A 15,955-nucleotide genomic window follows, 5' to 3' on the forward strand; every position below is an offset into this window, starting at 1 on the left:
CTGTTAGGGGAGGTGGAGAGAGTATATACAAGTCGTACAGCTAGTTGTCAGGTATTTTTGGTTTGGTTTAGTTAGGTACTTAATATCTAGGCAGCTCCCGACGAGTCTGTCGTCCCTTCGCGAAAACCACTCCCTAAGTTGAGCAACTCGAATGCTGGTAAATGCAAACACCAAACAGAGGGGAAAATAATAACTGAAACGGCTACAAAAATATATGTATTTAATAGAACGAATCGCATACATCGAACTTATAGAAATCATACAATAAATTCCACATTTCACTAGAACTAATAAGAGACACGTACAACTCAAATCTAAAGATAAATGCTCGCAACGAACCAACAAATTCACAACAAATTTCAGTTGAACCTTCGCTATTTACATCTACTCGTTTTTGTTTGTGCTTGGCCCTAGAATTTCCTTGGGTTTCCCTTTGTTCTGCAAGGTTTTCCGCTGTCAACAACACAGTATAAGGTATTTATACATATATATCGATATTAATGTGCCGCATCTAAGCCTACAAGATGTACTAGTCTAACTCTACCACAATTCACATAGAGAGCGCATCTGAAGCGGCTTGCTATTAATATTCTGACTGCTCTAAGCTTAGTAAACAGGATTCTTTCAGTGTAGCCATCCCCAAGTCTCCTTCTGTATTTGTGTTTTGCATCCGCGTTCCCTCTTTCCTCCCGGTGTCGTTGCCCGCCAGGTGGCGTGGCGGCCACTTTAGGCGGCAGCGCCATCTGCCGGCTCCGCGGCTGCCTCACTTTGCTCGCCATCGGCCGCTTCCGCTTCCGCTTTCGGCTTGTTCTCCTCCTCTTCCGCCGCCGCGGCTGCTGCTGCGGCCTCTTCCGCTGCCGTGGCCAGGGCTCGTGCCTCAGCATCTGCAAAATGAATTAAAAACATTTAGAATTTTACGCTCTATAATGCAACTGAAATCCGCTGAAATACAATTAAAAAAACTAATGATTAAATTAAAACCAAATGTTAAAAATTAAAAAAAAATGCAATGAAAAATGAAAGTGATTTGAACAACCCCCTGTTTTAGCAAATAAAAATAAAAATAACAAATAAAAATAATAATGATAATATATTAACGATATTGACATTTTTTTAACATTTGTATGGGATTTTACAAAATATTATTTGTATGAACGTTAAATAGGGTTAAAATATATGTTTTGATAACACGTTAAAGAAAAACTACTTTATAAAGACATCGCTTTAATAGAACTGAGTTTTATTTTGGAACGGAAAGCATGAAGGCGAAGTCCAAAAGCATTTATTATATCTTTATAATCAAAAAAATTTTCCTGTGAAGATCCCTTGTATTACTTAAAAAACTTTAAGCTTTCAGCACACCCCTTTAATTTTCCTTCAAATACTTGGACTTACTTTAGTTTGTAATGGGATTGGGATTGGGACTGGTCTTTGGTCTTGAATGGGGTGGGAGGGGTCTTGACTCGCCTAATGGCCGCTCTTTCGGCGCCGTTCCATGAGCTCTGCGTAAGAAGGTTTATGCATGAATAATAAAAGCCCGTCGGCAGACGACAGATCAAAGCGAAGGTCAAACTCAATTAGCGCAGCTAATGTGACTACAAAAAGCGCCAAGGCAGCAGGCAATTAAAACGATAATGAAGAAGCACTACACTCAAAAATGGCTACTATTTATATGTATATTCCTCGAACATCCTGTTAAGTATCTAAACGGAAATCTATTATTAAGTAATTTCTTAGATATTTAGAAAATGGAAGAAATATGAATCTGGTTTCATAATGTTAGAAATACATTTCAAAATGTTGTAATTTTGATAGTTTCGATAGCCTTTTGCTGGCTCTAGAAACGCTATCTGTAAAGCAGGATATCTTTTGGTATTACTCAAAGCGCCCTGACCTAAACTACGTGTTTTTCAGTGCAGCGAACCCACCTTTGACGGCCTGCTCCTTCCAAATCCTCTTGTTCTCGACCAGGCAGGTGAGCCAGGGCTTGGGTATGTTGAACTTGGAGGTGGTGCCGGTGACGCTCTTGCGGGCGAGGCACTCGGCGGCGGTGGCCTTGACCTCGTTGCGGTCGCGCGGCTTGTCCATGCTGGGGGTGATCCCGGAGTTGGGGATGACGATCGAGGAGGTCACCGGCTCCTGCTCCACCAGGGTGGCGGGCTTGCCCTTGTTCATCGGCGCAATGGGGGCGAGGATCAGCTCCAGCATGTCGGACATGACGCCCATGCTGGGCTCCACGATGAAGTCGATGAAGCAGATCTGCGACTCGGCCACCAGGGTGTTGTTGCGGTCGCAGAGCGGGCTGAAGGGCAGGCCCAGCTCCTTCTCGAGGTCGCCCTGGCGGAAGAACTCCTCCAGCAGGAGCATCGTCCAGCGGTGGTGGACGCCCCACTGCTTGGCCGGGTGCGAGATGTCGCAGCAGTGGAGCACCAGGGACAGCACCTTCTGCTTGTCGATGGTCGCCTCCTGGAGCGTCAGCAGCTGCCGCATGGCCTTCATCTGCTGGAAGTGGTTGGTCATGTCGGTGCCCAGGACCATTTCGATGACGAGGCCGCGCAGCTCGCGGAACTCCTCGCGCGACAGGTGCGACAGGATGTTGAACTCGTCCTCGCGCAGCAGCCGGAAGCTGGCGCTGGCGTGGTGGTTCTCCAGGACAGCCCGGTCGTTGTACAGCAGGGCCGTCTCCGATCCCGACATCACGTGGAAGTTGTTGGTGGTGCCCGTGTGCTCGTAGTCGTGGAGCAGGGCCGCCAGCAGCGAGGCGAAGATCTCCAGGTCCGTGAGCCAGTTCATCAGGCCCGTGTTGCACAGGCAGTAGTGGATCGTCTGCATCACGTCCACGGCGTGCAGGTTGTTGTGGTACGGGTTCCTGTACCGGCAGTAGCCCTCCTCCACGCGGTGCAGGAACGCCTCCAGCGTCCCCGGCGCTATCTTGAACTTGTGGATCGACCCGTAGCGGTTGAACAGCTCGTAGGCCACGTACTTCACCACCTGGCCACTGGCCGCCTCCGTCAGCGCGAACACGTCGAACGTCCAGTCGTCCAGGTTCTGCGGGGAAACATGGAAGATGGGGAATGAGTAGGTGACTTGATAACATTTTGGTGAACTGCTCAGCTCGAGTGTCGTGATTAAGAGAGAAACTACATTTCGGAATTTATCACTTTGAAGGGAATAAGATCTGCCTGTTCTGTGCCGCCAACGAACAGTGTACAACAGCCACTCTTCGATGAGGTTTTCCATGGAATTTATTCACATTTTTAGAAACTACGCTGTTATTATTATATTGGTATTATAGGATAGTATCAAAGATACACTATTTTCAATTAAAAGGAGTGCCACTATTATTATTTGAAAGATAGTGTACACCAATTTCATGGATTCGAAGTAGAACCGCATTCTCCGTTGAAATGTTATTTTCCCATCCTTGAGGCAGTACGTCACTTTTCTGACCAATTGCTAAAATTATTTATTTTATTTATGTAGTTCCATTTGGATTCGATAGCCGGTGCTCGGCTAAAGGGAGTACGAGAGGGATGGAGTTATGTATGCAGCAAATCGGCTGCTCACGAGCTTTTACAACTTATTTGCCTATAACTTCATAATGAATAATCCGATTTAAACAATTTTTCAGTCAGAATATGGAAGAACTTGAACCTCAAGACTTTGTAGTTCTCGGGATCTTAGCGTTTATACGGACGGACACAGAGGCGGACAGACATACAGCTCGATCGACTCTGCTAGTGATCCTGACCAAGCACTTATATACTCTATAGTTAGGTTTGAACTCGAGTTTCACTAAGCTCCTAACTTTTCTGTCTCTCACCTTGAGCAGCCTGACCACGTCCGGTGGGAAGGCCGTGAGGGCCGAGCTGGAGACGCGGCGGTACATGCGGTCCACGAAGATGCCCGCCCGGATGGCGTGGGCCACCGAGCGGAACTTGGGCTTCTCGTCGCTCTTGCGCCGGCTGGTGGCCATTTGGCGGGTGAAGGTCGAGGCCAGCCACTCGCGCACCTCCGGGGGCACTGCATCCGGCTGCACCTCCGACAGCTCATCGTCCTCGTCCGCCAGGCGCCTGCGTGGGGAGGGGTTCGGGGTGGGGTGGGGTGGAGAAGAAAACCATTCATTAGTTCAATGCGTACGGTTGGCGTTTTCCGGGTTAATCAGTTACCAAAACAATACTCAATAAATGTACAAATTAAACCGAATCTCAGTTTGTTATCTGCTTTCGAGTTCGCAGAGCTAGAGTTAAATTCAACGCAAATGAAAGCCAAGTCTAAAACAATATCAATTTTTAAACGAAAGTAAGTTTTTGTGTTGGTTAAAATTTTGCACGAAAGGAAAGTTTTTATTGTAGGGGTAGAAAGAAAGTTTAGTTCTCGGATAAAAGTTTAATTAGTGAGCGGGGAAAATAGGTACTTTGTGTTGGTTAAAGTAACATTTAAGGATGCAGATAGGCAGATAGGTGTATTTGCATTAGCTAGTTAGCATCTCAAAGTTGGAGGCGGGTGGGTGTGGTTTTGTGTTCTCGGGGAGCAGAGTGAGGGTGCAAGAGTTGCTACTAAGCAAAAAGCTGAAAGGCAGGCACGGTGCAGCATGCGTCGTTTGGCATGTGGGGCGGTGGTGTTCTTGTGTGTGTCTTATGGGGTGGCGACTCAACGGATGTCTTAATTGCATGCCAAGTATCTGTGCGTATTGTGTGCAACATCAAAAACAAGAACAGGAACAGCCGGGGCGAAAAGTTTCGCTTGCAAAGTCGCCAACTTGTCTACAAAAGTATCCTGTCCTCCTAATTGGCTTCCGCATTCGCACACATTTACCGTCCCACCCACGGTTTGAAAAGTCCCCGATAATTGGCCATTAAGGCTCTCTTTTGTCAGAGATCCAATCAATGCATTTCCATGACAACAGTGCATTTCCCCTCCAGCTTGACCCAGCCCAAATGATCTAAATTATAGTGCTTGAGGACACTACCCTCGGTTTATCAATTGTCCAAGTTGGAGGGCGGAATACACTTGACAATTTAGGAAAGAAACATTCAGGCTTAAAATATATGTTTATTTAAATTCTAAGCACTTACAATTTTAATTCGCCATTTTTAGAGATATGGATTTTAACGTTCAAGTACAAAAATCATTAATATTAGTTGCTTCGATGGATTTGAACATTTTAATTCAATGTTTCATGTACTAGTTACATAAATTATTAAAATTGATTCAAGATATGAATTTATATTTAAGTTAAATAAAAATAATTATGCTAAAAATAAGGAAGAGCACGTTCCCTTGCCCCTCCCAAAATTATAAATACGTACACCCACAGCATTAAAAAAATATTAAATTTCTTTAATTTTATCCTTTTTGCAGAGGTAGTAAGAGGAAAACGGGTCGTCTATTCTGTTTAATATGAATTTTAAACGAAATCCTTCTCTACCAATATTAAATTTCAATTCCCCCATTCGCCAGGTTCCCCAATTAGCTTAGTGCTAAAAATATTACCTCTCGAAAATTGTGAATATTAGATTTCTGATAAAATTTCAAACGAACTTGGCGTTTTTCTTGGAAACCCATTTCCCCTCATTACTTGGCATTTTCCCTTAGCCAGACATATTTTTTACGAACGCACCTAGACGCTCCTTAAAACTGAACATCTCGGATAGAGAGAGACGGGGGACGTCGGTCATTGAGGGCGGGGGAAAGAGACAGGCGACTGTCTGAAGCGCTTTCGACTTAAGCAAATTAGCGGAAGATTCAATTATGGTTAATTAGACAAACTTCAGAGCTGAGTGGGTGGGCTTCATCCGCCTCCGCCCACAACTAATCCATAGTGTCTGCGCACGGCTCTGGCGAAGATTGTCGAGTTTCTCCAGGATTAGTGGGTTGCCATGGGGGATTTCAGCCATTGCGGCGGGTTATGTGGAGCCTCAGCACTAACTCAGAACCAAGGGATTTGTGGTTGAGAGATTAATTGGAGGACCTATTCAAATAATAAAGTTGTCATTTACATCCACCCTAACTAGTTTTGGAAATGGGTTAAGCCGGAAAATAGGGAAAAGTAATTTGCAGGTGGATGATATGTTGTTTTAAGATCCTCTTAAGAGCAGATTAGATATCTACATATACATTTACTTTTCACTTCAACAAATGTATCTCCCTCTAATTTGTATCTTCCCATTGCAGCCAGTACACTGAAAATCTCTCGATTTGCTTGCCCACATTTGGTGGCCTTTACTTTTTAGGGTCCCCCTTCCTGGTCCAATAATTCTCTTGTGAAACCCCAAAAAATAAATGGGTCCTCACGTCACTGTCCCTGCACAACACTCCCTGCAAACTGCGGCGACGGTTGTCATGTGGATTTATCTTGTGCATTTCCTACCAAGTGCTGCGGTCGGGATGTTTGTTCTCCGGCAAGATAGTTCGCTGAGCTTGCACTGTTCTACTGTCCCGCTTGGGCGTGTGGGTTTTTGGGATTTTCGGTTGTTTTTGCACTAGAATACTCCGTATGTAATACCATTCGCTCAGCATGGCATGCTCCGCTTCAGAGACGCAGAACATGGGGCTTGGGGAGTGCGTTCTCTGCCCAGGGATCGTATGGAACACTTGAGTCTTGCGCACCTTTTCTTCTTCTCCTGCGTCTCCTTGGCGCGGTACTGAATTATGAACTGAATCAGCTCGACGGTGATGACGCTTTGACGGCTGCTTTCACGCCGCAGACGACTCATGGCGCGCGCGGCGACGACGACCACGATGGTAATGACGGTCAGCCGGCCGGAGCGGCTCAGCGGTGGCTCCTCGGATACTTCTGCTGGCCCAGACACAACACCCTCCGCCCTGCCACCCGGCTCGGACATGGGTTCCAGGTGGAAGTTGACTTTGCGGCAATGTCGCGCCCGCTCTTGGCACTTGAAATTAATACATCACTCCGAGGACACTTGCTTTTCCGGGGCAGGGGCTCTCGGCTCGGGGTCGCTGCCACCCGCCACTTCACTCTCGTAATTAGCTGGCAAAACAAAATGCGCTTTTAATGACGGACAACAGCCAATATTTGTGCAGCACTTTTTTCCCAATTTTCGCTGCTCTGCGGACGGAGTTCTTTCTGCCGCCGCTCGTTGCTAGACTCTTGTGTACTTGGCCCGCCGCGAGTTAAGTTTAAACTGAAGTGCGGCCAAAAAACCGCTTACGGTTGGCGAAATTCGGCCCAAGAAGCCATTCCAGCTTGCGTGCCTCCGGGAGCCCGGGAGTCCTGGCCCAGCAGGATTGCGTGTGCACAGCCACAGCCCGGCACACGCCAACTGCGGCAGGAGGAAGACTTGGGGCCGGCGGAGAGTGGAAGACCCGGAGAACACCGTGGTAGGTGGCCCATATCAATTATGTCAGCAGTAAGACATCGCCGAGTCATGCCAGGCCCGGCACAGCACTGTTATGCGCCAAGGACCAAGGACCAGCCACTGAGGGAATATTTGTTCCCTTTTCGAAGACCTTCAGTGTTAAGGTGGCCTAAAATGGTACCCTCTCTATACTGAGAAATCTAAAGGCTCCACGATCGCAGTAAATAGTTTTACCTAATTTTATGAATTTTATGAATTTTTTTGAATTAAGAAGGACGAAAGCCTGGAAATTCTAGCACTTCCTGCATTTCTATTTTATTTTTGAAATTTAATTTCAGTGTACTTCCAGGCTGAATGTAGTCCACTCGTGCACACCAAGTTCTATACTATAATTTTACTATTCCCCGCAAAACAATTACACAAATGCTAAAGGCATCCACAAGACAATACCAACACAGTGTCCCGGGAAGAACAGCTTTGGCCGTAAAAACCAGCAGAAGCGGAGGGAATAACCGGAGCCTGACAAACACGACAACGTCACGAATTCATTTGGCCAGAACTCGCAGCGACCGGCCCAAGTATCTGTGACTGAAAGTAACTTCCTTTCGGGTCCTTGGCGTTTGCCTTTTGTTTAACGACCTGCCGCGACCCTTCCATTTCCTCCGTGCGATCCTGTGGGGTCGGGTCCAAGGCGGCCGCCGCAAAGCAGGAGGTGGCGAATCACCTCCTTCCCCGGCTCCGCTGCCAATTGCATTTCCCATTCGTGCCCGCTCCTATTTTCCTTTGATTCAATTTCCATTTCTCGGGCGTGCGGCGAATTGCGTGCTGCGGCGTTTGCCAAAATAAATTGCATCAGTTATTGGCACATTTGCATGATTTCCCAATGAGCACTCCGACTTCCTCCCGCAGTGGCCCCCGATATGCAGTTGGCCAGCACGCGAGCTTTGGTCCTGGGAAAGTGGCTTTAAGTCTGCAACAGGTTGCAGCAGGAGTCGGCGAGTGCAGCTCGAACTGCTCTGGAAGTGCTTGTGAAGTCGGGTGTTTGAACAGTTCACTCAGGGACTTCAAACTACCATTCCTGACGAGGTGCACCTTAACGAATGCACCTCAATAGGATTGTAATTAGTGTAAGTAGTTATCGAAAATCACCTTGTTTCCTCCACTTCACGGCACATTCAAAAGCTGTTGTGCAACTTTTTTGGGGGCCATTTGCACAATTCCGCTGCGTAAACCCTCAACTTGAAGGTTTCTGGAAACTGTTCGTTGATGTTCCTGGCTGTTGGCCGACTTTGGGGGTCATTTGGTGACAGGAACTGGGGCCAAAACGGTGCCCCTACTGCGCCACAAAGGCCAATGATAATGCGTTGGCCCGGCCCCAGCTCCCCCACCCACACCCACCCACTCCCGGGGAGCATGCCACTTAATAGTTACGCGTGCAATTTCCTGTACTTGTGCCTCAGGCGGTTTGTCGTCGCTCCGGTGTTTTGTGCGGCATTCCTGGCTGTCATCGCCACCGACGGCACACGGAAACTGCTGGCAAATTGACGGCTTTGTTTTGTGCCAATGATTTTGTGTTGTCGGCGGCTTTTTGAAACCTCACCCACGAAATCGGCTCACATGTCCCATTACCCTCTCCGCCGCCCCCTCCCCTCAGCCATGGAGACGGCACAAGGACATTGTATAACGTAGCACAAAAGCCAGGGGAAAGCCTGGCAATACTACTGCGAGGGCTGCTTGAGGAGTTCATGTTGATAAGAATGGCTCGATAAAAGCTGGCTTCTATTAAACATTTGCTAGGTGACTTATGGTAAACGGATTAATATAAGTTATTCTTAAATGATTATTAAATTATTATTCTAAATTTTAAAAACGAAATAAAGAGTAAGTGCATCTTATTTTAAATACAACTTAGGATATAAATCTATTCTTAGATGGACAATTTTTCAACTAAAAAAGAACAAGTTTTCTGTGCACTTTGTAGTGAAATGTTTATGAAACCCCACTGACTTCTTCGCCTACTCAATCCCAGAACCCTGCGATTAAAGTGCGTATTCGCTTTGAATTACCAGAAAGGCGGAAGCCAGGACAGACAGGACGTAATGGCAGGACGAGAGACCGGCGAAGGTCCTTATTTTGATGCGACTACCTCGGATACATTTCCCAGCCCCTCGCCCACTCCGAGCACTCCGAGTTGCCGATGTGCCAGAATTGGCAGTTAACATCATTTGTTATTGATTTTCGCCAGGGCAGTGTGCCATCAGCTGTGCTCCTCAAGGCGGGGTCGCTGGTCCGCGTCCTGGGGCTGTTTGCTTTTTGGGTCACTCCCATTGTACTCGCCCGCAGATGATTGATGAGAGTGGACGACGTTTACCACTGCCTATGATGTGCGCGCTGCGGAGTAACCTTCAACTTGGGCGCGTGGAGTGGGTTGGGGCACTGCTGACCCAATTTCCAGGCGGTCGATGGGGGCTTGCTTCTGACTCATTTGACTATTATTCGCAATTTTAATTGCTCCCCGCCGCAGGTACGAGATCGCTGCTAACCCATTAATTTGTGCCCGTGCATCACTTAACCAGGACTGACATTCCGCCACTCGCCAATCGGAGTTAATGACTATTAATGATACAGTTCCAATTACTTGCTTGCCACGCCCTCGCGCCGTTGCCGCCTCTTCTGCGGCATAATTGCAATTCCCTTTAATTGTGATTTATTGAACAGCGCGCTTTTAAGCCCGGAGCCTGCGACTTTTCCACATATTTTTCACTATTCCGTCCGACCAGCGCGATGTGCGGGGTCCGAAAACAAAAACACATTAAATTATTTCCACCTTATCGGCATGAATGAAGCCGCAAAACGCCATTTAATTTGTGAATTTTCAACCATAGATATCTGCGCCGCTGATTGCGACACCCACAGCAGTTTTATATCCACCTCGAATTTCACAGTTTGTGGTTCCTGCAGTTCTTCGTACAGGCTTTTTGGGGTTCTATTGCTATTTGTTTTTATCATAATTAAACAAAGAAAAATTGCGTCAGCGACGGCGGCAATGATAAGATACTCGGATACCTTGGGCACTTTGACGGGTCTTCAGGGTGGGCAGATATGCAAATTGAATGGGAAACTTGAGAGTCGGAAAATAATAAATACAAACCTAATTCGTTTGCTGGAGCTGTTTAATCCACACAAATGCGTTGCATAAAACCTAAAATATAATTTTTTTTGGTATTTCCTTCAAATCATCCTTAACTTGTTAATTAACATTAAAGTGTGCGTATATCTTTATACCATCCTCTTAAATTTTCAATCCTATCAAGAACGCGATTTCCCCGGAGTTTTCATTCATTTTAGCAGGTCCTTAGACCGTCGTAATTCGCGGGCTCTTCGGAAAATCTTTAGTATGCGGCGGCCTCCTTCTGACCATTTGTCTTCATAAATCGAAAGTGGGCAAGGCAACGCCCCCTTTTAAGAGCTTAAGCCCAAAGCCGGAATTTTCTCGGCCTGATTTGGGGCTTTTAGTGGGACAGTTCCCTTGCCCGTCTCCAGCCGACTTGTGAGCCTTGCCAGAACTGACACGCTAAACTAATTTCGGTGTCGCCGGCACATGTAAACCGAATTAAAGTGACAGCCTCTGGGAGGCGCATCCTCCCCATTCCCTTCCAGCGGCTCTGGCTTGATTAATTTTGCCCGACAAGAGCGGGAGGCAAATCATCATCCGAGTGGGTTCCTGGTAACGGAGTGCAGTGTGGGGTAATTGCGAGTTTTGCGAGTGAACACACAAAAAGACAGCAGAAGCAATCGCACAAATGCACTCGAAAAAATGAGGTATTCGCCGTGTCCCAACAATTTTTGTGAACATTTCCAAAATTTGTGATAAGAAACTAGAAACCAACGGATGGTTCCAGTTTATGTATGTACTTTTAGCATATTTTTTATTTGTATATAAGTAGTTTTTAGTTTTTATTATTTGGAAAACATAAGCAATTGTATTATTAAGCCGATGTATCATTTAATTTTCGTTTAAAATGTATTCTAAGTGGTTTATGATTAAACTTAGCCCAATAAAATACAAATTTATACCTTCAAAAAGCAATTGAGTATCTCAAAAAATATTATCCAAAAAAGAGTTTAGCTTTTTTCTGAAACACGTTTAATCATTTATTTATAAGCTTCAATCACTCACTGAAAGCTGTGTTTTTTTGTTGCTATTCTTGATTTAAACTACACATGATTTGAGCTTATTTTGGGACAGTGCAATAGCCTAGAACTAAACACAACAATTTTCCTATAAGCAGCTACTATAAGTGCTATGTATTTCTTTCAGTGCGAGCGACAACATCGAAACAGACAGCGTGGATGTGGAGGAGATGATGGGGACAAACCGCAGGCGGATGATGCGTCGTTTATTGGAGTGGTCGCCGTAGTCGCTCTCGTGGATGTGACTGTGGCGACGGGCGTAGCTGAGGACGTGCGTGGAGCTGTTGGCCGAGGAGCGTGCCGAGTTGCATCTGGACAGACAAACAAGTACAAATGACAACGTAATGCAGGCGCCCAGGAGGAGTCTCCCCGAACAATGAAAGGTCCCCCGCCGGCTTCGGTTTTCGATTCAATTTATGGCCCCACCCGAAAGTCCCACGGAAAAGAAGAGCTAGAACAATGGCTCCGGATTAGCCCGACTCTGCGTGTCAGGGCTAAGCCCTCGACGAGTTCTGGGAATCGCAGTTCGACAACTTAATGCCGGCGGCAAGTCGTCCCGAGCCAACTTCAGCTAATTACTCACAGCCACCAAATGGAGTGGAACCGGGTTGCTCGGAGATGAAAGGAGTGCGGTCAACGAACGGCGGACAAAGAAGAAGCAAACCCAATCAACCGAGAACGATGTGGACACAAACAAATTCTCGGGATCCCGACAACCTTGAGATGCCCTGTTTAAACTGGCTATGTCAAAAATTACAGATAAACATGACAAATTTACAAATGTTTGTTCCTCAAATTAAAGAAAGGGTATTTTACGAGGCTTACATGTGCTACATCCCTTATTGCAATAGCCAAGATGACTATTAAAGATGCTCCACAAAATTTAATAAAACAAATATGATTTTTCTTAAATTTCTAACGGTTTCCCTTTAACTAGCTTAAATATCTGTGATTTTCTTGTACCTTCCCTTCATCCTCTACAGCCCAAATGATTAGCAAAGGCTGCTAAGTACGTGGGAAAAATAAGCAAGAGCCTACTTTCGCAATAAAAGAAAATACAGCGAGACCTTTCCATAAATTCTCTTCATGTTTATGTTGCAGAAATAGTCCAGGATAGCGCGCCCCAAATGGAACCCCATCAAAGTTCCCATCATAATAGAACAAGCTATTTTCATAAATTTCCATTACCTAACCCAAAAAGCCATGATAGGAATGGTCTGCACTTTCATCAGGCGAAAGCGTTCAATAAAAACTGAGCTAGGGTATGGCAAATCATTGTGGGACCTTGCGCGCTTAATCAGTCTGCTGGGAGCTGTTATGGCTGCCCGGGATTGCCGTCCGCCGCCTGGTTGCTCACTCGCTCACCCCGATACCGACTCCCGTTGGCAGTTTCAATTTCGTCGCGCTAATCCCCCACATTCCGACCAGGGCGACAGCAGCAGATTGGAGCTCCTTGCCAGTGCAGCAATGCATATAAATGACGCAGCAATTGAAAGCCATTTGTTATGCGAAGCTTTGCTTTGTTCCACAATTAGAATTGCCAACTGGGGACACTCGGGCGGCGTGAAGACGTTTACACAGCTTAAAGAGCAGCAGTTCGGAATCTATTCAAGTTGATAATTCATCTTTAGGAAAGATTTAATAACAGCCATTCATTCTTACCCCTTTAAAGCTAGTTAACTCTTCGACATAATCGTAATCGGCTCGACAACCATTCCTGGATTTATTGGGTATTGTTTGAGGCATACTGACAGTTCTATCTTAATGCTAGCCAACTAGGAACTAAGTGAGGGAAATGTAATAGATTTGGCCACGTGAGATTTGGTGTGTGGTTGCGCTTTGATGTGCCATCAGATGGCAGCCGCCTGCCTGCGATTCCAGCGCCACACGGTGGCGTCATCGCAGACGTAAACCAGGACGCTGGCGTCCCGGGAGAAGGCGATCTGTCGCACAGTGGCCACGCTGCGCGGATTGTGCAGGGTGGTCATGTGGGCGCCCTCGGGATCACTGGGATCCAACTCCCACACATACACCTTGCCCTGCTGGTTGCCCAGGGCAATCACCTTCTGCCAGGGATTGAAGCCGAACCGCACGAACCAGATCTCACACTCATCGTACTCGAATTCCGCAATGATCGTGCAGGAAGAGTCGCTCGGCTTCACCTGCTCGAAGCTCTGGTGAAGTTGTCCCGGCTTCCAGCACACGATGGCGTTCTCGCAGGACTTGGAGAGCACGAAGTTGCCAAACCACTGCACACAGTCCACGTAGTTCCTGTGTATATCCCGCGTCGAAAAGTCGGGAAAGTGTTTGGTCACCGTGGGAAAAGGCAGCGTGGATTTCTCCTGGCTGAAAGTATTCGACAGTTCGATCTTGTGATGAAACTCAGGCGTATTCAGACACCACAGTTTCAGCGAGTGATCCATGCCGCTGGACACGATGCGGTCTCCGCGCATATTGAAGTCTATGGATAGCACCTCGTCGCGATGTCCTTCCACTCCGCCCAGGATGGCAATGCAGACGTGACTCTGGATGTTCCACAACCTTATCGCATGATCCTTGCTGCCCGAGAGCAAGAGCTGCAGCTTGTGCGGATGGAACTTGAGCTCGTTGATAGCCTGTCCGTGCCCTATGTAGTTTCCCACCGCCTCGTTTTGTTCGACGTCGATGACTCGGATGACACCGCGGTATCCGGCAGCGGCTAAAAGTGGGGCAGACGTCTTCAGGTCGTACGACCAGGCGCAGGTGTAAAATACCTCATCGGGCTGGGGAGCAAATTCGAAGGTGTTCAATGTTTTCCTTGTTTTTATACCCATTTTCTTGACCAAAGTTATCAGACGATTCAAGTTAGAATTTAGATGAGATAGGCAATAAAGTTTGTCTTTAACCAGGTGAAACGAATATAAGTCATTTGATTCAGTTAAGTGAACCTGAACTACAACTTAGAATGGTTATATCTTTGTAATGTTTTGATAATTTTAAAATATTTTTTTATTCTTATTTAAGAATAAGGAAGATAATCGGGTTATACAGCATGAAACAAAACACACATTTGGATTTTTGAGGATGAAGCCTTGTCTCAGGGACTAGTGACTAGCCAATTGTATTTCATTTGAAAATATTTCCCTTACCCGAACTGATAGTAAGTTTGTAGTTTTTTAGAACGAAATGTGAGTTTAAAGAGTTCCTTCCCAAAAAGAACGAGAAATTAGGTCTTGAAAAAGGGGGTGTATCTTTGAAACCCTGTGCAGTGCAGAGGCTGTCTTCGGGTTTGCAGAGTACGATCAAAAGCCATTAACATTTTGAAGATTTATCTTACTTCTCCTAACAAGTTATCTATTGAAACCCATCGGGCTGCAACTTAAATCGATCTGATAGGTCTTGAAAATGGTTCTGCCCCAGCGAACTCACATCCGGATCTGCGTAGCAGTGGAGCAGCTGCATCCCGCCCTGCCGGGGGCACTCGTAGACCGTGACCCGGTTGCTGCCCGCGGTGGCGAAGACCTGGGGCTCCTCCTTGCCGAGCAGCGTGTTGAAGGCCACGCCGAAGATGTTGGCTCCGTGGTTCTCCTTCACGTGGGTGCTTTGGTGGGAGGGGAATCATCTCAGAATCAGAGGCCAGCTCGATAGTTAATTGCTTTCCTTACTCGTATTTGTAGGCCGCGCGGCTCTTTGGCTTCGATTTGGTGCTCCGGCGTCCGCGGCGCTTGCTCCTCGTGCTGGACGACGGCGACTTGCTGCGCGAGGTGGTGCTGTTGGTCGTATAGCTGGCCGACTCATCCTGCCGGCGCAGGGCCAGAAAAGATCCATTAATTCCCATCTCGCACATCCATTTATCACTCGCTACTCACGCCACATGATTCCTCCGACTCCTCGCCCTCGTTGCCGTTTTTCACTTTGTCACTGCTCATTTCGAACGCGCGGCACGTTTGCTCGGTTAACTGAACCCCAAAATAGGCCCCGATTGCAAGAAACTATTGGTTTACGCCGCAAAAATGTTTAAATTGCCAGAGCAGTAAAATGTTTTTTTTGGCGGCAATGGTGCGACCCCAGCCACAGATCGCGAAAAATACCGTGATATTCAAGCGCGGACGGTCCTACCGCTGCGTGGAGTGGCCACCTGGTCACGATCAGCTGGCCAGTGTTGGGCAGCCCCTAATCGATAAGACGATAACTCAGCCACTTGGGCGCCACATTCAAGTTTAAAATGACAGAACACATGCGCAAGCTAGGTTTATTGGGTAAACGAACAAATAACATGCCATGGGTTCACAGTGGTATACAAACTATGTATGTACAAAATAACTCTGGTCGACGAAATAAAGATAGTTTTTACTTGCGACAGGCGTACAGAAACTGGAAGTCATTGTAGGTTCTGGAAAGTCAAAGTTTACCCTGCTTTGATTTCAATTTTTCATGATTTTAACCAGAAGTTACCA

The 15,955-nt window shown here is 46.7% G+C and overlaps 2 protein-coding genes across 14 annotated transcripts in view; both read right to left on the reverse strand.

Moving 5' to 3' along the window:
• Positions 1-203: 203 nt before the first annotated feature.
• Positions 204-15,955, reverse strand: part of LOC108033606 (dual specificity calcium/calmodulin-dependent 3',5'-cyclic nucleotide phosphodiesterase 1) — an 87,012-nt gene continuing 71,260 nt past the window's right edge. For 11 of the 13 annotated variants that reach the window (XM_050885330.1, XM_050885327.1, XM_050885326.1 and 8 more), the window contains 3 exons: positions 3,824-4,073; positions 1,929-3,048; positions 204-884 (listed from right to left, as the gene is read on the reverse strand). In XM_050885330.1, coding sequence (XP_050741287.1) covers positions 727-884; positions 1,929-3,048; positions 3,824-4,073 — 1,528 coding nt within the window. In that variant the 3' untranslated portion in view covers positions 204-726. Of the gene's footprint in view, positions 885-1,395; positions 1,503-1,928; positions 3,049-3,823; positions 4,074-6,612; positions 7,194-15,955 lie in introns of those variants that run through there. The other 2 variants (XM_050885332.1, XR_007763499.1) reach the window with 2 other exon arrangements.
• LOC108033610 (polycomb protein esc) lies at positions 13,210-15,640 on the reverse strand. Its single transcript, XM_017107973.3, has 4 exons — positions 15,368-15,640; positions 15,164-15,297; positions 14,928-15,099; positions 13,210-14,281 (listed from the first exon to the last, which is right to left on the reverse strand). The coding sequence occupies exons 1-4, from the start codon at positions 15,425-15,427 to the stop codon at positions 13,370-13,372; spliced, it is 1,278 nt and encodes a 425-aa protein (XP_016963462.1). The 5' UTR covers positions 15,428-15,640; the 3' UTR covers positions 13,210-13,369.

The sequence above is a fragment of the Drosophila biarmipes genome, chromosome 2L (assembly GCF_025231255.1).
Source record: "Drosophila biarmipes strain raj3 chromosome 2L, RU_DBia_V1.1, whole genome shotgun sequence".
NCBI lineage: Eukaryota > Metazoa > Arthropoda > Insecta > Diptera > Drosophilidae > Drosophila > Drosophila biarmipes.